This window comes from Argopecten irradians, chromosome 12 (assembly GCF_041381155.1).
Source record: "Argopecten irradians isolate NY chromosome 12, Ai_NY, whole genome shotgun sequence".
NCBI classification, from domain to species: domain Eukaryota; kingdom Metazoa; phylum Mollusca; class Bivalvia; order Pectinida; family Pectinidae; genus Argopecten; species Argopecten irradians.
Genome location: NC_091145.1, coordinates 37,104,498 through 37,127,055, shown reverse-complemented (window position 1 = coordinate 37,127,055; position 22,558 = coordinate 37,104,498). Strand labels below are relative to the sequence as shown.

At 35.3% G+C, this 22,558-nt stretch overlaps 1 protein-coding gene across 7 annotated transcripts in view; it reads right to left on the bottom strand.

Moving 5' to 3' along the window:
• LOC138304868 (6-phosphofructo-2-kinase/fructose-2,6-bisphosphatase-like) overlaps positions 1-22,558 on the bottom strand; it is a 59,613-nt gene that overhangs the window by 7,296 nt on the left and 29,759 nt on the right. For 5 of the 7 annotated variants that reach the window (XM_069245215.1, XM_069245217.1, XM_069245216.1 and 2 more), the window contains exons 3-13: positions 18,152-18,248; positions 16,536-16,599; positions 15,534-15,668; positions 15,012-15,195; positions 14,616-14,689; positions 13,898-13,969; positions 9,513-9,659; positions 9,008-9,112; positions 8,637-8,678; positions 8,073-8,160; positions 13-140 (exon numbers count right to left, since the gene is read on the bottom strand). In XM_069245215.1, coding sequence (XP_069101316.1) covers positions 13-140; positions 8,073-8,160; positions 8,637-8,678; positions 9,008-9,112; positions 9,513-9,659; positions 13,898-13,969; positions 14,616-14,689; positions 15,012-15,195; positions 15,534-15,668; positions 16,536-16,599; positions 18,152-18,248 — 1,136 coding nt within the window. Of the gene's footprint in view, positions 1-12; positions 141-3,185; positions 3,280-8,072; positions 8,161-8,636; positions 8,679-9,007; positions 9,113-9,512; positions 9,660-13,897; positions 13,970-14,615; positions 14,690-15,011; positions 15,196-15,533; positions 15,669-16,535; positions 16,600-18,151; positions 18,249-22,558 lie in introns of all 7 variants that reach the window. The other 2 variants (XR_011205646.1, XR_011205645.1) reach the window with 1 other exon arrangement.

Sequence of the window (22,558 nt, the reverse complement as noted above, 5' to 3'; positions counted from 1 at the left end):
GTGTGTACCCACCTGGGGGCGCTCTCTGTGGGTGTTGACAGCATCGATGTTGAGAGCAACAAACTCAATCTTACAACCATAGGCTACCGGTGTTAGTTTTATGACTGTGTGCAGTGGTACCTTCAGGTACGCGAGGTCGGCTGAAAGATACGAAAGTATGTCAAATATCACATGAATCATTCAGTAATTAGGGTAACATTGTAAATACATCAAATGTCACATATATCCTAGTTCTGATTATTCATGAATAGAAACAGTGTAGTACTTTATCTTAGAGTATCGATACATACATTCAAATAAATCAGAGATGATCAAGATTGATAATGTTTAGGCTTTATCAAGGTAGATAATGTTTATGTTTGATCAAGGTTGATAACTCGTGTTTATGATTCATCAGGGTAAATGACTCATGTTTATGGGTGATCAGGGTAAATAACTCATGTTTATGATTGATCAGGGTAGATAACTCATGTTTATGGTGATCAGGGTAAATGACTCCTGTTTATGATTGATCAGGGTAAATAACTCATTTTTATGGTTGTTCAAGGTAGACAACTCTTGTTTATGATTGTTGTTTATGATTGTTCAAGTTAGATAACTCATGTTTATGGTTGATCATGGTAAATAGCTCATGTTTATGGTTGATCAGGGTAGATAACTCATGTTTATGATTGATCAGGGTAGATAACTTATTCTTATGGTTGTTCAAGTTAGATAACTCATGTTTATGGGTGATCATGGTAAATAGCTCATGTTTATGGTTGATCAGGGTAAATAAATCATGTTAATGGTTGTTCAAGGTAGATAACTCAGGTTTATGGATGATCAGGGTAAATAACTCATGTTTATAGTTGTTCAAGTTAGATAACTCAGGTTTATTGATGATCAGAATAGATAACTCATGTTTATGGTTGTTCAAGGTAGATAGCTCAGGTTTATGGATGATCAGGGTAGATAACTCATGTTTATATTGGTGATCAGGGTGGATACCCCTTTATATGAGAACATAACAAACAAATGTTCTTCATTACATTTCTATAGTAACCATAATTATGATGTGTCAAAATAATAAGACATCTATATATTACAACAATTGACCAAGTTTGAACAAAATTGATCCAAAAACTAAACATGTAATTCACCTGAAAAGGGCAGTTTATTACTTATTTTGGGCAGACAAATGTTTGTCATTGCTTAACATCTTTTTAATAGCAAGGTTGATATCAAGATATTCCATATGTTTGGAGCAAAACTGTAGTATCCAAAGGAAAACATAACTCCAACTACAGTAGATTCTGGCTGGAAACTATCCCAAATGGATTTCAAATATACAACCTGTACTGTTCCCAAAAATGTAACCTAAACTCTTATATGATTGATAGTGCTGAAAAGCATTCAAAAGACTTTTTTACACTAACATTCAAAGCGATAAACCAAGTAAGAAGCTGAGAACTTAATCACACAGAATTCCAAGTTTTTTATCTTTATATTTTGTCTTCACAACCCAACAAGCAAACGTTAAATTACAGATGAAGGTAGAAAATTCTATCTGTTACATTGACCTTGGAATAACTGATGATTGTAATTAGAACATTAAAAGCTTCATTAAATATAGCCTTAATCAATTATGAGGTATCAATACAGGTGTATCTTTATTTAGTTTAATCAACAACAGCATCTCTCAGCTGTGACTATTGAACTGACCAAAATCAGAAGAAATAAATATAACTTTTTTTTTAAGTGATATTGAATCATTGTCTTGTAACTAGGTAATCGTTCCATCCTAAAGATATCTGTCATGACAACACATTAAATTAAATAAATCAAACAAAGCAGAATACATAAAATAATGATTTTATATAGATGTGGAACCCTTAACTACATGTACCCTAGCTGGTATAGTGAGCTTACAACCACAGGTGTTCGTTTCTAATATAAGTATAAGTATAATACTGGGTCAAGGTCTATAACTCGGCCGGCCATATAACACTACCCAATTTCAGAAAAAGTATGATTATTATCCAACCGTATAGGATATAATAATAGAAATACTCTCAATCGACAACCAGATAATTTTTCTTTAATTTGGTATATGATACAATATATATCATGCCGTATAAATGTCACTAGGTATCCAGAAACATCGGAAAACAGCCAGATTTCAACTGGTCGGACACTGTGGTGTCCTCCGATAAACACGCCAGGGCTCTAATGGGTAGTTCAAAAACCACTGCATGTCAACACTTCAGCTTCATAGGAATTAAAGTTTGGTAAAAAACAAACTTACCGGTATGTTAGTGTTTATCTATGTACCATCCATTTGCGCAATACAGCCTTTTGAAATTTCCGATTGAAAAAATGTGTGTCTCTAGCCGTCATGTTGATATGTGTGTAGTACATTTGTTTTCTCGGCGTTGATTGGTCAATTAATTTTCGAGAGCCAATCAACGCCGACAAAACAAATCTACTGCACACATACTTACATGGCGGCTAGAGACATAATTTTTTTCAATCGGAAATTTCAAAGGGCTACGTTAGGCAAATGGATGGTATTAATCCAGAGATTTACTAACCGGTAAGTTTGTTTTCTACCAAACTTTCATTCTTATGACGCTGAAGTGTTGACATGCAGTGGTTTTTGAGCTACCCATTAGAGCCCTGGCGTGTTTATCGGAGGACACCACAGTGTCCGACCAGTTGAAATCTGGCTGTTTTCCGATGTTTCTGGATACCTAGTGACATTTATATGGCATGATATATATATTGTATCATATACCAAATTAAAGATAAATTATCTGGCTGTCGATTGAGAGTATTCCTATTATTATATCCTATACGGTTGGTTAATAATCATACTTTTTCTGAAATTGGGTAGTGTTATATGGCCGGCCGAGTTATAGACCTTGACCCAGTATTATACTTATACTTATATTAGAAACGAACACCTGTGGTGAGACAATATTGTATCACAAAGGACAAACAGCACATGAAAAAGAAAATGTTAAAGAATTTAAGTTCTAATTTCCAATAACTTTCTACTTTTGCTCAATTTAGCATTAAATGGTATACATAAAATCTTTGATCTGTATTACCTGAATACTTAAAACTGAAGAAAAAAAATGCACTTAAAATTAAATTCAGAGTGGTTGGGTAAGGAGATATATTTATACTTTGCAAAAAAATACCTTAGCAGCAGATTATTTTCACATTCACAGCCGTGTCCAGTCATGTGCATTTTGACGACAGCCTCTTGAGGGACAGGAACATAGGGGATTTCCACTACAAAGGGCCAAAAAATTCCTATTTATGTTGGAGACCAGGCAAACAGTGACATCATACCACACAAACAGTGACATCACCAAAATAAGAACACAAAAAGTTCTGACATTAATTTATGACCACACAGAAGTCAACTCCTAATCTAGATGAAAGGAAATAGAAAATAATGTATCTGTGTGATTCTAAAAACATAGTGAGGATTAGATATAAACCAAAACTCCACAACAAATTAGACAAAAAAATAAAAATAATATTCTGTTCAGCTTTGCATCTGTTATTATGATGCTTTTTGATTTTGTAACAAATTTAATATAGTGTTAAATTGTTAGCTTTAGAACTGATATGTGTACTTCTGAGGACAATAATATTGTTATTTTTTATAGAAGCTGAACTATCACCCTGGTGACTCTTATCAGCTACATATTACAATCATGTCATCCCTGTTTGTACTGTCTAAGAAACTTTATAATACTCTACTGTAACAAAGGCACTACTTTCCTTTCTTTAAATCCTATTTTGCCTTATTTTATTAAAGGTCAGAGTCATTTGGGACATGCTTTGTTTAAGTCATCTACCAAAGCTGGAGAATTGGTGTGGAAAAACAATACAAAATCAAATGACAGGCACACACAATAGAGAAATGTATGGCAGCTTTAGAGACCTTGATGTCTTTGATATTGTTACAGAAAGAACTCAAATTTCCATAGATGTAATTTGGTTTAAAAACTTAATCTTGCTACAACAAGAGGTGGTAGCCATAGAGACATGTTGGCACAGAGATCTTTGTATAGAAATAATTGAAATTGCTATAGATATCAGTTTGTTTAAGAGATCTTGCAATAGATAGGTGTTAGCTATAGACACTATGTTATTAGAGATCTTGCTGTTACAACATTCTTACAAAGATCTTGTTACAGATAGGTGTAGTAGTCATAGCGACCATCCTGTAACAGAGATCTTGTTCTAACAAATGTAGCAGCCACACAGACCATGTTGTTATGGAGATCTTATTATAGTGAGACACAATAATCACAAAGAAACCATTGTAACCATGAAGACCACATTGTTAGGATCTTGTAAATATTGTCATAACAGTAAAGATGTGGTAGCTATATAGCTTTACTTCCAAATATCAGTCCTCAAGAGCGAGAATATATATATAAACTTTAAACAGTATAAATATCTCCTTCACACATTTTCGGCCTCTTGTACCTGAAGATGGCCAAGAGGCCGAAAATTTGCAAAGGAGATATTAAAACTGTATATAGCTTTATATGGGGATGGGTTACAGAGACTTTCTTGCTACAGCTTTTGATATATTCCCTATCTAACCTTCCACCGGCCATTACCTCATACAAAACTGAACTGGTTTCAGTCGAAAAAGCTGTATACCAAATATATAAGCAAATAAGTCATCCCAGAGGGATCTTGAAGCCCACCTATATATAACTAATAGTTTAATAACAAACTTCAACTATCAAAATCCAAGATGGCTGCCTATTGGTCATCTTTTTATCTAATTGTTCCAAAAGCGATGTGCACAACTAGGGTCCTAGTGGAACATATACATAAAATTTGAGAAAACTTTGCTTCTGTACTTTCTGAGAAATAGTGATAACAGGAATTGTAAATAGATAAACGGCTGGATCCTTGATTTATATAGAATTGTCAAGGAGGCTGCTGATCAAATCTGAACCAAATCCAATACTTTTATAGAATTTCCTCTACTTGTTTATTTGTCTCTGGAGCACCAGAGTCTTGGTTTATTGGTATACAAAATTGATTTCCTGCTACATATTATACCCAAAATGTTCCCTATTGTGCCCTGCCCCTCAAACTCCAAGGGAGATAAGGCCATAGTTTATACAAAATTGGTTCCCAAAACCCCAATGATGCTTCAGACCACATTTGTTAACAATTAATTGACATAAAAGGCAATGTTTACCGACAACATGCACAGATGGACAGACAGACAGGCGGTGCCAGGTGAGCTTAACATATGTCAACTAAAAATCATACAATTCTAAGGAATGTTAGTACTTTAAAATGTTTGCTAAAGAAGGGACACACAGTTCAGAACCAAGAACTGACCTCCAAGATCACATTATTTCCTATGAACACACAAAACATTAGGTCAGACCACGATAAGATAGCAAACATACAGCTACCACACAAACAACAGTCACATTACATCAGAGTATACTACAGGACCACTACACAGCCAGAAGGTCTCCAAACACCTCTACACAACACACATACATCTGTACCTCGGGTAATTTTACAGTGACCATCTGCTGCTAAGGTGTTTTTATTATTTGTTGTACAATGCCCTGCATTCTGTATTTATGTATTACAGAGTTATCTGCCCCTGTCGTGGGTATTGATTGTGACATGAATTGTTGCAAGCACCTGTACCTACAAAGGGAGATTACTCTGTAATAAGTAAATACAAAACAACAAGACAAATATACATTCTTAATTTAATAGCCATGCTGTAATGTGTTAATTAATCTGTTAAACATTAATGAAAATATTGGGAAAATAAAATAAAAATTGGATCCAGCATAAGTTCTTCAACAGCTTTTGTCAAAAGGAAGCAGTTTGTTCAAACTGCTTCTTTCAACTACACATAAGTTATGCAATGTTTGAAAGACCAAAATGTCCCTATTAATTTCCATCCCTTAAATTTTATGCAAAAACAAAATAAAAGAAAGATTTCTATATGACCAAGCAAAAAAAAAAACAACAAATAATTACACCATGAAATAAGTGATGAAGTTTTATGTAGTATGATTAATACAGGTTAATGCATGGTATTACATGTATATGTGTATGATTGATACCAAGTAAAATATCACTGATATATCTGACTGCTAAATTGTTTCTAGTCCTATTATAAACATGTAAATAAATTGATGATTGGTACTCAATGAAATAATTTAATTTCATATGTTACACTCATTTCTATTGGTTAGATCTTTGAGGTTATTTTTCCATAGACCGAAGGAATTGTACGTCAAGTATTATGACGTCATACATACGGAATGGTTCCGTGGGGTATCTTAAATGCGGCACAGTTATTGGTCAAACTGAATTATTATATTGGATAAGACATCAATGCACCTCAACTCCATTTGTTTTATTGTAAAAGTAAGTAAAATCACTAAAATTTATGCCTAATTAGTATCTGATTGAGTTATCTGAATTAAATTATAAGCATTATTCTCAATATCTTTTGGGGTTATGAAGTTATAGACAAAAAACGGACGGACATTCTTTTTTTATAGACGCTTTGTGTCTATGCATAACCCCAAAAGATATTGAGAATAATGCTTAAATACCATAGAAATATCTTAATGATACAAAGATTATAGTCCTAGGATACACCTGTTAAAGTTGATGATTGCTACCAAGTATACTATATTAGAAATATTTTACAGATACAGTGATAGAATTCCCTTTTAGTTAATAAATGATCCTCCTAAATGGTTAATACAGTAAAGTAATTTCTTTATAATCAAATCTGCATGTCTAATAAACCAGAATTGGTAAATAAGTATTTGTATGAACTCATTCACCCCTGAAATTCAAAATTGGACTGTTCCAGCCTTTAAAATGGAACAATCTAAATGCCACTTAGGGGGTGATATGATTAACCATCACGAACAGGAGGTTTCAATCAGCATCAGTTTAGCCCTATGTAATCTGGTGACTCGGTTCCTTTCTTGTCACACATTAGTATACAAAACTAAGGGAAGTAACTCCTGACCTAGCTTACAAGAAGTGAACTCCACTGTAACATCACATTGTTATAATTTACTCTATTTTTATTTCTTAAATTTTAATTAATTTTTGACTATTTCATTTATCTTACAAAAAAATGATTTTACAGATATGCTTCATCATAACAATAAAAAACCTTGTTTTGTAATGACCTTAAAATACAAATTAACTGAACAATCATCATGCTAATTAACTAAACATGTAAAAATGGGATGGGACGGAATGGAAATGTCTTTAGATTTTGTAAATCAAGGTCTATGAATCATCAGAGCGTGACATTTCAATAACTGTACCATCACCTTCCTTTGTGTGACAAGGATGACCGGACAGACATAGAAATGATACATATCGCCATATCCTAACCTCCACTAGATATAACGTACAAACTTACATATTATCTAAACCACTTTATTTAATGAGATACAAATTTCTGTATGATTTCATAAGTAAGTTAATATATTATGATGGAAATAGTTTGTGACGTTTGGTCTGTAACCTAACTTAACAATGGAAAGCTACATCTCAAAAACAGGCTACAAAAGGATGATAGTTCCAATGTCAATCTATGTTTGGATAGAAATTCATATAAAACAGAGATTCAGATGATTCTAAAATAGAGTTTCACAAATTAGCAAATATATATTTAGACGATAAATAGAAATCCATTATAGTAAACCAACTTAATTTAACATTTTTATGTTAAACAATATTTTCACAATCATTTAATTTCGCTATTTAGAATCACATTGTTCTACTCTTCAAGTGCAAAGAGTTTTCACGGCAAACAATTTTTTGGATATCTAAATTGATTTGCGAAATATGTGAATAAAATCACATGAGAACATAAGTTGGATTACAGTAGCTTTTGTATCGTCTAAAGACAAAGAAATAGAGGATAATGGATAAGCTTGCTTCATGCTTTCAGATTAAGATGTCAGTGGCTTATAAGTTGTGAGGCATGGTGTCTGTTTAGTTCTCTCCCTCAGGTGTTATATACTGGCATCACCTACCTGATGTTTTATCCTGGAAGTAAGCCAGCAGACAGCGCGCCACAGCCTGGTGACAAATCACCAACACATTCTCCTGGCGTTCTAGCTCCTGTAACAGTTACGAGAGCTTGGATCATATCATCTAACATAGTTAGAACTAGACATCCAAAACTAGTCTTAGGCGGTTGGAGCATTTTATTAAGTAATTTATTCAAGTATAAATACTGAATGACCTGCAGATTTTTATACAAGCCTATGTGGGGCTTTAATTGTCAAGGCTTGTCTGAAAACAATATAAAATCATCAGGTCTGTCATTAAATGAAAAACAAACAACTAGGTTAGCAGTTAGACCATAAACGAAAATGGCCTCAGTCAAATGTCAATAATGACTGAGGTTGTGATCACAGTAGCTTGATTAGTTCATGAATATTAGATTTGCAATAAATTAACAACTATCAAAACATATACAGAATGCCATTTATTTTGTACTCTGTAATACGCATGAATCAAAGACTGCAAAAGAAACTAGAACTGTTACCCAGGAGACCCAACTTCCTCCAAAAACACTTTATAGATATACTTACCATTATCACAGGTTCTAGTCTGGCCACGAGGTCTTGATACGACTGGAACATAACATTAGTATGCTAAATCATGTCAGTTATTTAATATATCATCTTTACAGCTGGCTGTCAATGTCTGAAAACTGTGTAACCATAGAAATAGTTTATTTGACCTTGTCTTGAATCCTATCAATTCCACTGAATAAGATGGATACATTCTCAAAGGATGTCACACATAAAGGAATGAAAGACAACTATCATTATCTAGAAAATGAACAACTAAAATCAACATATATGAATAAGGTAACTTATTTATAAAGGAAAATGGTGGGCTAAAATTTTTTAAATCAATAGATCAATAATATGAACAGGATTAATCCACACCATCTCACCTCTCCGCTGGGATATCGGTAATGGAATTTGTCCTGGTCTCTCATGGCGAATTCCTCAGGGTATTTCTCCTGGATTTCCTCATATGTCATCCCCTCACAGATACCCTGGAAAACAAGAAACCAGAAACTTCACTGAAGCTCAGAGTTGAAGAAAGTTGTATTTTTGTACTGGATCAATACTCTCTATATTTTATTTATTTCTCATTAAATGGTGTAACCGTAACTCATTCACCACTGAAATTTCATAATGAACTGGTCTAGTCTATGATTTAAAAGTCTTTTCGGGGCGAATGAGTTGAGCATAAATAATGATGTGAGAAAGATCACCAAACGGAATTATCAGGGAACAATTTTAATTATGGCTAAGTAAATGAAATTTAGCATTGTGGAAAATTCACAATCTGGACGGTTTTGGCTGGCTGGGCATGTGTTCAGATAGTTGTATGTTCATTGTATGTTCCACTTTCATACATAGTGTACTAAGGTTACTGTGTGAGTTACTTACAGCATCTATTTCATTTAGAGCCTTCCAGTGCTCTATAGGGGCTGTGAGGAACTTTCCCGTCTGTTTGGTACGCTTCAGTTCACTGGTCCAGACTTTAAGATTGGGAATTTTCTCCTCCTCCACATACTTAGCCAGAGCTTCAGCATACTGAGTATAGAGAGTAAGGTTATAAATTAGCTAGAGCTTCAGTATACTGAGTATAGAGAGTAAGGTTATAAATTAGCTAGAGCTTCAGTGTACTGAGTATAGAGAGTAAGGTTATAAATTAGCTAGAGCTTCAGTATACTGAGTATAGAGAGTAAGGTTATAAATTAGCTAGAGCTTCAGTGTACTGAGTATAGAGAGTAAGGTTATAAATTAGCTAGAGCTTCAATATACTGAGTATAGAGAGTAAGGTTATAAATTAGCCAGAGCTTCAGTGTACTGAGTATAGAGAGTAAGGTTATAAATTAGCTAGAGCTTCAGTATACTGAGTATAGAGAGTAAGGTTATATATTAGCTAGAGCTTCAGTATACTGAGTATAGAGAGTAAGGTTATATATTAGCTAGAGCTTTCAGTATACTGAGCATAGAGAGTAAGGTTATAAATTAGCCAGAGCTTCAGTATACTGAGTATAGAGAGTAAGGTTATAGATTAGCTAGAGCTTCAGTATACTGAGTATAGAGAGTAAGGTTATAAATTAGCTAGAGCTTCAGTGTACTGAGCATAGAGAGTAAGGTTATAAATTAGCTACAGCTTCAGTGTACTGAGTATAGAGAGTAAGGTTATAAATTAGCTAGAGCTTCAGTGTACTGAGTATAGAGAGTAAGGTTATATATTAGCTAGAGCTTCAGTGTACTGAGTATAGAGAGTAAGGTTATAAATTAGCTAGAGCTTCAGTGTACTGAGTATAGAGAGTAAGGTTATAAATTAGCTACAGCTTCAGTGTACTGAGTATAGAGAGTAAGGTTATAAATTAGCTAGAGCTTCAGTGTACTGAGTATAGAGAGTAAGGTTATAAATTAGCTAGAGCTTCAGTGTACTGAGTATAGAGAGTAAGGTTATAAATTAGCTAGAGCTTCAGTGTACTGAGTATAGAGAGTAAGGTTATATATTAGCTAGAGCTTCAGTATACTGAGTATAGAGATTAAGGTTATCAATTAGCCAGAGCTTCAGTGTACTGAGTATAGAGAGTAAGGTTATAAATTAGCCAGAGCTTCAGTGTACTGAGTATAGAGAGTAAGGTTATAAATTAGCCAGAGCTTCAGTGTACTGAGTATAGAGAGTAAGGTTATAAATTAGCTAGAGCTTCAGTGTACTGAGTATAGAGTGTAAAGTTGTAAATTAGCTAGAGCTTCAATGTACTGAGTACAGAGTGTTAAGTTAAGTATAAATTACCTAGAGCTTCAGTGTACTGAGTATAGAGAGTAAGGTTATAAATTAGCTAGAGCTTCAGTGTACTGAGCATAGAGAGTAAGGTTATAAATTAGCTAGAGCTTCAGTGTACTGAGTATAGAGAGTAAGGTTATAAATTAGCTAGAGCTTCAGTGTACTGAGTATAGAGAGTAAGGTTATAAATTAGCTAGAGCTTCAGTATACTGAGTATAGAGAGTAAGGTTATAAATTAGCCAGAGCTTCAGTATACTGAGTATAGAGAGTAAGGTTATATATTAGCTAGAGCTTCAGTGTACTGAGCATAGAGAGTAAGGTTATAAATTAGCTAGAGCTTCAGTATACTGAGTATAGAGAGTAAGGTTATAAATTAGCTAGAGCTTCAGTGTACTGAGTATAGAGAGTAAGGTTATAAATTAGCTAGAGCTTCAGTGTACTGAGTATAGAGAGTAAAGTTGTAAATTAGCTAGAGCTTCAATGTACTGAGTACAGAGTGTTAAGTTATAAATTAGCTAGAGCTTCAGTGTACTGAGTATAGAGAGTAAGGTTATAAATTAGCTAGAGCTTCAGTGTACTGAGTATAGAGAGTAAGGTTATAAATTAGCTAGAGCTTCAGTGTACTGAGTATAGAGAGTAAGGTTATAAATTAGCCAGAGCTTCAGTGTACTGAGTATAGAGAGTAAGGTTATAAATTAGCCAGAGCTTCAGTGTACTGAGTATAGAGAGTAAGGTTATAAATTAGCCAGAGCTTCAGTATACTGAGTATAGAGAGTAAGGTTATATATTAGCTAGAGCTTCAGTGTACTGAGTATAGAGAGTAAGGTTATAAATTAGCCAGAGCTTCAGTGTACTGAGTATAGAGAGTAAGGTTATAAATTAGCCAGAGCTTCAGTGTACTGAGTATAGAGAGTAAGGTTATAAATTAGCTAGAGCTTCAGTGTACTGAGCATAGAGAGTAAGGTTATAAATTAGCTACAGCTTCAGTGTACTGAGTATAGAGAGTAAGGTTATAAATTAGCTAGAGCTTCAGTATACTGATTATAGAGATTAAGGTTATCAATTAGCCAGAGGCTTCAATATACTGAGTATAGAGAGTAAGGTTATATATTAGCTAGAGCTTCAGTATACTGAGTATAGAGAGTAAGGTTATAAATTAGCTAGAGCTTCAGTGTACTGAGCATAGAGAGTAAGGTTATATATTAGCTAGAGCTTCAGTGTACTGAGTATAGAGAGTAAGGTTATATATTAGCTAGAGCTTCAGTGTACTGAGCATAGAGAGTAAGGTTATAAATTAGCCAGAGCTTCAATATACTGAGTATAGAGAGTAAGGTTATATATTAGCTAGAGCTCAGTATACTGAGTATAGAGAGTAAGGTTATAAATTAGCTAGAGCTTCAGTGTACTGAGTATAGAGAGTAAGGTTATAAATTAGCTAGAGCTTCAGTATACTGAGTATAGAGAGTAAGGTTATAAATTAGCTAGAGCTTCAGTGTACTGAGTATAGAGAGTAAGGTTATAAATTAGCTAGAGCTTCAGTGTACTGAGTATAGAGAGTAAGGTTATAAATTAGCTAGAGCTTCAGTGTACTGAGTATAGAGAGTAAGGTTATAAATTAGCTAGAGCTTCAGTATACTGAGTATAGAGAGTAAGGTTATAGATTAGCTAGAGCTTCAGTATACTGAGTATAGAGAGTAAGGTTATAGATTAGCTAGAGCTTCAGTGTACTGAGTATAGAGAGTAAAGTTGTAAATTAGCTAGAGCTTCAATGTACTGAGTACAGAGTGTTAAGTTATAAATTAGCTAGAGCTTCAGTGTACTGAGTATAGAGAGTAAGGTTATAAATTAGCTAGAGCTTCAGTGTACTGAGTATAGAGAGTAAGGTTATAAATTAGCTAGAGCTTCAGTGTACTGAGTATAGAGAGTAAGGTTATAAATTAGCTAGAGCTTCAGTATACTGAGTATAGAGATTAAGGTTATAAATTAGCCAGAGCTTCAGTGTACTGAGTATAGAGAGTAAGGTTATAAATTAGCCAGAGCTTCAGTGTACTGAGTATAGAGAGTAAGGTTATAAATTAGCCAGAGCTTCAGTGTACTGAGTATAGAGAGTAAGGTTATAAATTAGCTAGAGCTTCAGTGTACTGAGTATAGAGAGTAAGGTTATAAATTAGCTAGAGCTTCAATGTACTGAGTACAGAGTGTTAAGTTATAAATTACCTAGAGCTTCAGTGTACTGAGTATAGAGAGTAAGGTTATAAATTAGCTAGAGCTTCAGTATACTGAGTATAGAGAGTAAGGTTATAAATTAGCTAGAGCTTCAGTGTACTGAGCATAGAGAGTAAGGTTATAAATTAGCTAGAGCTTCAGTATACTGAGTATAGAGAGTAAGGTTATAGATTAGCTAGAGCTTCAGTATACTGAGTATAGAGAGTAAGGTTGTAAATTAGCCAGAGCTTCAGTGTACTGAGTATAGAGAGTAAGGTTGTAAATTAGCCAGAGCTTCAGTGTACTGAGTATAGAGAGTAAGGTTATATATTAGCTAGAGCTTCAGTGTACTGAGCATAGAGAGTAAGGTTATATATTAGCTAGAGCTTCAGTGTACTGAGCATAGAGAGTAAGGTTATATATTAGCTAGAGCTTCAGTGTACTGAGCATAGAGAGTAAGGTTATAAATTAGCTAGAGCTTCAATATACTGAGTATAGAGAGTAAGGTTATATATTAGCTAGAGCTTCAGTGTACTGAGTATAGAGAGTAAGGTTATAAATTAGCTAGAGCTTCAGTGTACTGAGTATAGAGAGTAAAAGTTGTAAATTAGCTAGAGTTTCAGTACACCGAAACACAAAGAAAGTGAAGCTTTAAATTTAACCAGAGCTTCAGTTATAAACTGTTACTATTTTATATTTCAAAATGAATCTATATCATTCCTATTTCAAGAAACTTCATCTTAATTCATAAAATTAAGTTATATCCTATTCACTGAGATCAGACATGAACATAAAAGTTTGTATATCTCACCTCTTCACCGCGCTCAGACAAGTCACTGTCCCCACCTATCCTGCCACCCAGGTTCATCATACTCTCTCCATGCTGTAAATACAAAATCAAATTTCACATTACAATCTTCAAGTTCACAGTAATTATACGAAACATCAAAGCCATCTATTTAGTCTACAGATAATAATATTTACCAGTAAATATATACATAAGTAAGATAAGTAGAAAACTGGATTCTATCAGACAGTCCCATTCCCTACCGAGATAACTCTTTCGGGCAGTCAGTAGAACATAATGGCTCTTATAGATATAATTCTAATTTAAAACCAACACTCCATGAATCACCAGAAATGGTGCTAATGTCCGAAGCACTCTAAACAGAAAGTGAGTGTCCAGAAGACAACTTGGGTTTAATTACTCCATATCTACATACCATTGGCTATTCCATATGCATGCAATTTTTTGATAAATCAAGTTAACAGTTTGGCCATTAGAGTAGCAACTAACATATGATTAAAGACTCATCATACATAACTGACCCAAATTACATGTGAAATGCGGCTTCCTTTTGTTCAAAACATTGTCTGATTTTAGTTTTTGTCCACGAATAAGTCGCACAAGAATATAGGTCGCACATCCAATTTTCAGAAAAAAAAGTAGCGGCTTATAATCCGGAAAATACAGTAGACATATATAGTTCTGGGAAACATATGAATATTCATGAGATGGTTTTACATACCCGAGTTAGATATATAGTTCTGGGAAGCACATGAATATTCATAAGGTAGTAAACCACTCTACTTTGTAGATGTCCTGAAATCAAAATAAAATTGAATTTGATTAATCTGAAATAAATAATAATGTCAGTTTCCTAAACATTACTGGCTTTATTGAGTTATAACCAATTAACATTATAAAAAGAATTCATATCAATAAAATCTCATAAGGAAAAACTATGCCTTTCAATTAAGGCTAAAATACCTAGTTGTCTCCCTTTAACTGCAGAGAGGGTTTGAACAACACATTTATTATCTACATACAAATCAACGGATATTTTTGTAAAATTTCTTATAATTGGTATGTATCTTAATCGATTTTGTATCCTTCTTATCTGCTTCATACAACGACACTGTACCTGCTAGTTTGTTGACATGGAAGCGCTCGCCTTGATTAAATATCTGTATAAATGATAGATCCTTGTCGTGTTTGTGACACAGGGGTTCGTATGTCTCGTTATAATGTTGTATCCTCTGTAGGAAGTCAGCAATGGCCTCGGTCTGGTCCATCCCGTCATAGTCTGGGCTACACACTTTTACTTCCTGTACATCCACAAAAATGGGATAATTATTTATCAAATTTATAGTGTATAGCAATGATGGGACAATCTAATAAATATAAAACTGAATTGGTTAGAACATTAAAATATAACAAATATAATTCATTCATAATAACAGTTTGGTTATTGTAAGTTGAGTCTGAGAAAACCATTGAGATACATACATGCATGTACTTTTGAAGTGTTTAAGATAACACCATATTTTGAAAATAGTAATATAAAGCATTGAAAATTTTCAATTTCAAGAGTAAAACTGAGGGAGGTCAGATGAACACAGATTACAGTAAACCTGTCTCAATACAAATCTTGGCAGATACTTACTAATATATTAGCTTCTATAATGACGGGGTCTTCACATATAGATTCCACAAAGAACAATTTGAATTTATTTTCACGATGTATCATATCTACAAGCAGTTTCCTCCTATATCTCGTCGTGTTTGTGGCGTCTAGAACCTGAAAGATAAGACAAGAGGTTCATGGACTTGTGATTCTGATTGTATTCTGATTCTTACTGATAAATCCTTACATGATATGATATAGAAACAAGACTGGACCACCCAGTACAATTCTAATACCCTTCATATCCTGGTAAGATTTAAATGTTGACAGTTCTCCATAACAATCATACTAGGGATGTGAAGTTAATGATAGGGAGATATGCTTTACTATCTGTACCAGGAATTAACAAATAACAAAAGTGGCAACTTCCCATATCCCATGAAAATATTTGGCTACAGAACTCATCTTTTTCCCTCTTCCAATTTTCACAGCATGTTTTGTGGTAAACTTATGCCATAAAATGTATATTCATTTAATGCTATTTATAGTGTTTAAAACTCTTTTGTTATAGACAAAACCATTAAAAATATACAGTTTATAACTATAACGGAGCCCTAGGTTTGATTCCTGAACAGGGCACACAACAGGAATGTGTATTGGAATGTGTAATTTTCCCTGTTCTAAAACAATCTGGATACATTTCAATTCAGACTTTGAGTTTATATTTATATTTGTTTTATATCCTACTGATGTCAAAGGTATCAAATGAAGTTTCTGGAGCAAAGAAATTGAAAATATGTCTGATTCTTGGAGAATTTAATTATCTACTTAGATGTATAGGATACTGTATAGGGCTTTGAACTTACAAGGTCAATATTTCACAGTTTCCTTTATGGAGCATATTCACAGAGGTTAAATTTCATGGTTTATTTTTTATCAATTGTTCTTAGATATGTCATTTGACTACTATACATTAATGAACATTTTGCAATACAGCATAAGTAACGAGATAATGATCTGCACCATATATATCATACATACCGCTACTTCTCCTCCATTCCTCAGGAATTTTGTTGCATCATCCATGGCCATTAAGGCACATTTTCTGTAAAATATAACATTAATGTCAAACACTTCATAATTTCATTATATTTCAATATAGAATTTTACCGGGTAATCACTGCCTCCACCAGGAATCAAATGCGGGACAAAGTGATAATCGGTAGGATATGCAATCATGATCACTGTGGAAATTGTTACTATTAGCTTTATATACATAGATTATCTGAATTCCTGGATTGTATTGTATATACATACATGGATATGAATTGTACACTTATTTATATACATATGTATATTGTGGCTAGTATTGACCAAGGTAGCATGTATATGTCTCATAAACACAACACTATTATATTTAAAGTACTTTATCAGTATAATACAATCATTTACATTCCTACACAATTGACCTCTATTCAGGAAGCTAGGAAATAGGCAGTGTTCAATCTACGATTGTTTTTTGTGGGTCCTTTTCAATGTTTTTTGTGAAAACAATGGGTCCCACAGTGTTATAGATACCCATTTCCAGAAATCTCATGGGTCCTTTTAAAATTCTGTGAGTCCAGGACTTAGAATGCGCACGTAGATTTATCACTGAATAGGGCCGTTATAGAGTGGTTAAGATGCTCTGACATATTGGTACTACAAGCTGGGTCAAGAGTTCAATTCCCATATACACTAACCCCTGGCTGATGATTTTTTCCTAGTTCTCCAGCTTTCCCCCACTATCTAATCCTTGTATGACCTTAAATAACCCTGGCTGTTAATTAATATAATAGAACATAAAAACAAACATGCTAGGAAATATATTGGTTTTATTGATACTTGACAGACCAGTGACGAGTGGTTCATATTTGGGTCTGCAGAATGTTTGGTTTGGTGTTAACGTCCTATTAACAGCCAGGGTCATGTAATATGTAGGGACATCTTAACTACTCAGCCACTGCATACCAGCACTAAGTACTCCTCACTAATTAATGTTCTTTCTACTTGTAAATAATAGTAGGTATCGTGATCAGCTAGGGAAATAATAGATTTATTGATACTTTTCCGACCAGTGTTTCATGTTAAGGTTCAGTAACAACAATTAACAAGACATGCTCTACTGAATACCAATACAAATTTCTTAATGTATTTAATACAACTCATCCACCCACGACATTCCAGCAACGGAAATATAAGACACTCTACACATCATGAGTTTTATAACATTAAATCACATAATTGGAAATTTAATATGAAGTGAAGCATTGCCTCACCTGACACTGACTACATTTACTTTAGTGTCTTATGGTCACTAGCCAAAATGGTTATCATAACTGGATTAAATGCATGTTAAAAACCTGCATTACATTTAGGAATTACCAAGTATCACGTCAGAGGAATGATAGACTCCTAAATTCCTTAATATGTTGCAGGTTTTAACATGTATGGCTAGTGACCATAGGACCAAAGTAAACAAGGTTAATTAGTCAGTGTGAGGTGAGGCAATGCTTCACTTCATATCAAATTTCCAATTATCTGACTTAATGTAATAAAACTCATGATGTATAGAGTATCTTATGTGTCAGTTGGTGAAATGTCGCATTTACACTTACTGTCGTATTTCTAGGGCCTCCTTGTTGTCAGCCCTAAAGAAATCATGACTTCTGTATTTATCTGTGGCAGCTCGCCTGTACTCGCCAACATTGAACACTGAAAAATGATAAAACTATTTGCTTTACAACATTCTCATACTATATAATGAAACAGAGTCATATTTCAAATTAGATTTGTTTAAATATGTAACCCTGCATGGTAATGCTATGGATATAGGTAAGTAATTTTCCATTATATTTTCTGAAGTAGCTACCAGCTACTACCATAAGGAGAGACCCAACCTCAAAATGAACCCGATGGATACAGGGTAATTTTACATCAAAGTCTATCTCAGAATCCAGATTTTCAGTACATCCTATATCTCCCATGTACATCAGACATGTTTACTCTATTCCATCAGAACGTATAAGTGTTAATCAGTGAGGTAATAGATTACACCAAGCAACAGTTTTGTAACACCTGTCAGTACTAATATACGTATAATTAACAAAGGAGAGTTAGCATGGCTACTATGTCTTTGTAACTCATTATTGTATAATGACTAGCATATAAACTTAGTTAGGAACAAGAGGCCCAGAGGGCCTGTATCGCTCACCTGGTTTGTAATACCAAGTAATAATTTGAATACAGCTTCATCATTTCTTTTCTGAAGGAATTTTAATATTTACCTCAAATTCCCCTATTGGGCCCCGCCCCTCCTGCCCCCAGGGGGTCAGAGCCAATATTTATACAAGTTCTGTTCCCCTTCCCCTAAGGATGTTTGTGGCCAAATTTGGTTACAATCCATGCAGAACTCTAGGACAAGTAGCGATTTATAGGATTTACCTCAAATTCCCCTATTGGGCCCCGCCCCTCCTGCCCCCAGGGGGTCAGAGCCAAAATTTATACAAGTTCTGTTCCCCTTCCCCTAAGGATGTTTGTGGCCAAATTTGGTTACAATCCATGCAGAACTCTAGGACAAGTAGCGATTTATAGGATTTACCTCTATTTCCCCTGTTGGGCCCAGCATGGCTACTATGTCTTTGTATCTCATTATTGTATAATGATAAGCATGTAAACTTAGTTACAAACAAGAGGCCCAGAGGGCCTGTATCGCTCACCTGGTTTGTAATGCCAAGTAATAATTTGAATACAGCTTCATCGTTTCTTTTCTGAAGGAATTTTAATATTTACCTTAAATTCCCCTATTGGGCCCCGCCCCTCCTGCCCCCAGGGGGTCAGAGCCAAATTTTATACAAGTTCTGTTCCCCTCCCCCAAGGATGTTTCTGGCAAAAATTTGGGCACAATCCATGCAGAACTCCAGGACAAGTAGCAATTTATAGAATTTACCTTTAATTCCCCTATTGGGCCCCGCCGCTCCTGCCTCCGAGGGGGATCAGAGCCAAAATTTATACAAGTTCTGTTCCCCTTCCCCCAAGGACGTTTGTGGCCAAATTTGGTTACAATCCATGCCAAACTCTAGGACAAATTAGCGATTTATGGGATTTACCCCAATTTCCCCTATTGTGCCCCGCCTCTCCTGCCCCCAGGGGCCAGAGCCAAAATTTATACAAGTTCTGTTCCCCTTCTCCCAAGGATGTTTGTGGCCAAATATGGTTACAATCCATGCAGAACTCTCGGATAAGTAGCGATTTATAGGATTTTCCTTTAATTCCCCTATTGGGCACCGCCCCTCCTGCCCCCAGGGAGTCTGAGCCAAAATTTATACCAGTTCTGTTCCCCTTCCCCCAAGGATGTTTGTGGCCAAATTTGGTTACAATCCATGCAGAACTCTAGGACAAGTAGCGATTTATAGGATTAACCTCTAATTCCCCTATTGTGCCCTGCCCCTACTGTCCCTGGAGGGTCAGAGCCAAAATTTATTCAAGTTCTGTTCCCCTTTCCCCAAGGATGTTTGTGGCCAAATTTGGTTACAATCCATGCAGACCTCTAGGACAAGTAGCGATTTATAGGATTTACCTCTATTTCCCATATTGGCCCCCCCCCCCTCCTGCCCCCGGGGGGTCAGAGCCAAAATTTACACAAATTCTGTTTCCCTTCTCTCAAGGATGTTTGTGGCCAAATTTGGTTACAATCCATGCAGAACTCAAGGACAAGAAGCTATTTATAGGATTTACCTCTAAGTCCCCTATTGGGCCCTGCCCCTTCTACCCCTGGGGAGTCAGAGCCAAAATTTATACAAGTTCTGTTCCCCTTCCCCCAAGGATGTTTGTGGCCAAATTTGGTAACAATCCATGAAGAAGTCTAGGACAAGTAGCGATTTATAGGATTTACCCCAATTTCCCCTATTGGGCCCCGCCCCTCCTGCCCCCGGGGGGCCAGAGCCAAAATTTATACAAGTTCTGTTCCCCTTCCCCCAAGGATGTTTGTGGCCAAATTTGGTTACAATCCATGCAGAACTCTATGACTAGTAGCGATTTAAAGGAAATGTTGACGGACGGACGGACGGACGGGACGGACGGACGGACGGACGGACAGACGCCGCGCCATGACATAAGCTCACCGGCCCTTCGGGCCAGGTGAGCTAAAAATTGACTGAAGTCAAAACTATGTCATGTCTTTATATATAACTTAACAAGAATTTGTTTTGAGAAATTGCAGCCAGATCCCACAACCATAACAATCTTCCTTAAATCCTATCAAGTCTTCTCTACCTCCATCCCTACCCATTCCCCAACAATCCTAGCTCTACAGATCTTAATTAGCTTTAGAGAATCCCTTCTTCCTGAATTTTACGCTCAGAGGTCCCCCTTCAACTCACCTGAATTCTACACGCGGAGACCCCCTCTCGCCTGAATTCTACACTCTAAGATCCCTCTCCCACCTGAATTCTATGCTCTAAGATCCCCCTCAACTCACCTGAATTCTATGCTCTAAGATCCCCCTCAACTCACCTGAATTCTATGCTCTAAGATCCCCCTCAACTCACCTGAATTCTATGCTCTAAGATCCCCCTTCAACTCACCTGAATTCTACACGCGGAGACCCCCTCAAACCACCTGAATTCAACACAGAAGAATTACCTATCCTGAACCTATCTCAGTGTAATAACTACATATCATTAAAGCAGCACTTCCCTTGATGCTGACAGCTACAGCTAGGTGCCAAAAGTCTTGTCTATACTTAACTCTACTCAGATCCCCCACATTCCTAGCGATGACATTAACTTGGCTATAATACACATGTATAAATATACACATGTACACAAAGTACCAAAACATTACAACATAACAATAGGAAAGTAACAAACAAACCATCTCCACCACTTATCACAAGTATAAACACACTAACCTTAACCTTGAGCTCTTACTCTCAGATTCTGGGCCGTTTCCTTCCATATATACAACTTCAGTAGTAACATTCTATACTGAATTTTATTCCAAGATTCTGGGTCATTTCCTTCCATATATACAACTTCAGTAGTAACATTCTATACTGGATTTTACTCCAAGATTCTGGGTCGATTCCTTCCATATACAACTTCAGTAGTAACATTCTTTACCAAATTTTACTCCAAGATTCTGGGTCATTTCCTTCCATATATACAACTTCAGTAGTAACATTCTATACTGGATTTTACTCCAAGATTCTGGGTCGATTCCTTCCATATACAACTTCAGTAGTAACATTCTTTACCAAATTTTACTCCAAGATTCTGGGCCGTTTCCTTTCATATATACAACTTCAGTAGTAACATTCTATACTGGATTTTACTCCAAGATTCTGGGCCGTTTCCTTCCATATATACAACTTCAGTAGTAACATTCTATAATGGATTTTACTCCCAGATTCTGGGTCGTTTCCTTCCATATACAACTTCAGTAGTAACATTCTATACTGAATTTTACTCCAAGATTCTGGGTCGATTCCTTCCATATACAACTTCAGTAGTAACATTCTTTACCAAATTTTACTCACAGATTCCAGGTCATTTCCTTCCATATATACAACTTCAGTAGTAACATTCTATACTGGATTTTACTCCAAGATTCTGGGTCGATTCCTTCCATATACAACTTCAGTAGTAACATTCTTTACCAAATTTTACTCCAAGATTCTGGGTCGTTTCCTTCCATTTACCAATTTTTACTCCTAGATTCTGGGTATATTCCTTCCATATACAACTTTAGTGGTAACATTTTATACCAAATTTCACTCCTAGATTCTGGGTCGATTCCCTACATATACAAATTATACAACTTCAGTAGTAACATTCTTTACCAAATTTTACTCCAATTTTCTTATCATATATATTGTCAAACATATCTCCATACATCAATGTTTTCTAAACAAAGTTACAAACAAATAGAAAAAAAAATCATTGATTGTGCTTGTTGCTGTATTTGAACCTAGTTCAAAAAGATTTCAGGGCTTGTTGCAGAGCAGAGCTTATTGTTGAGTGGGG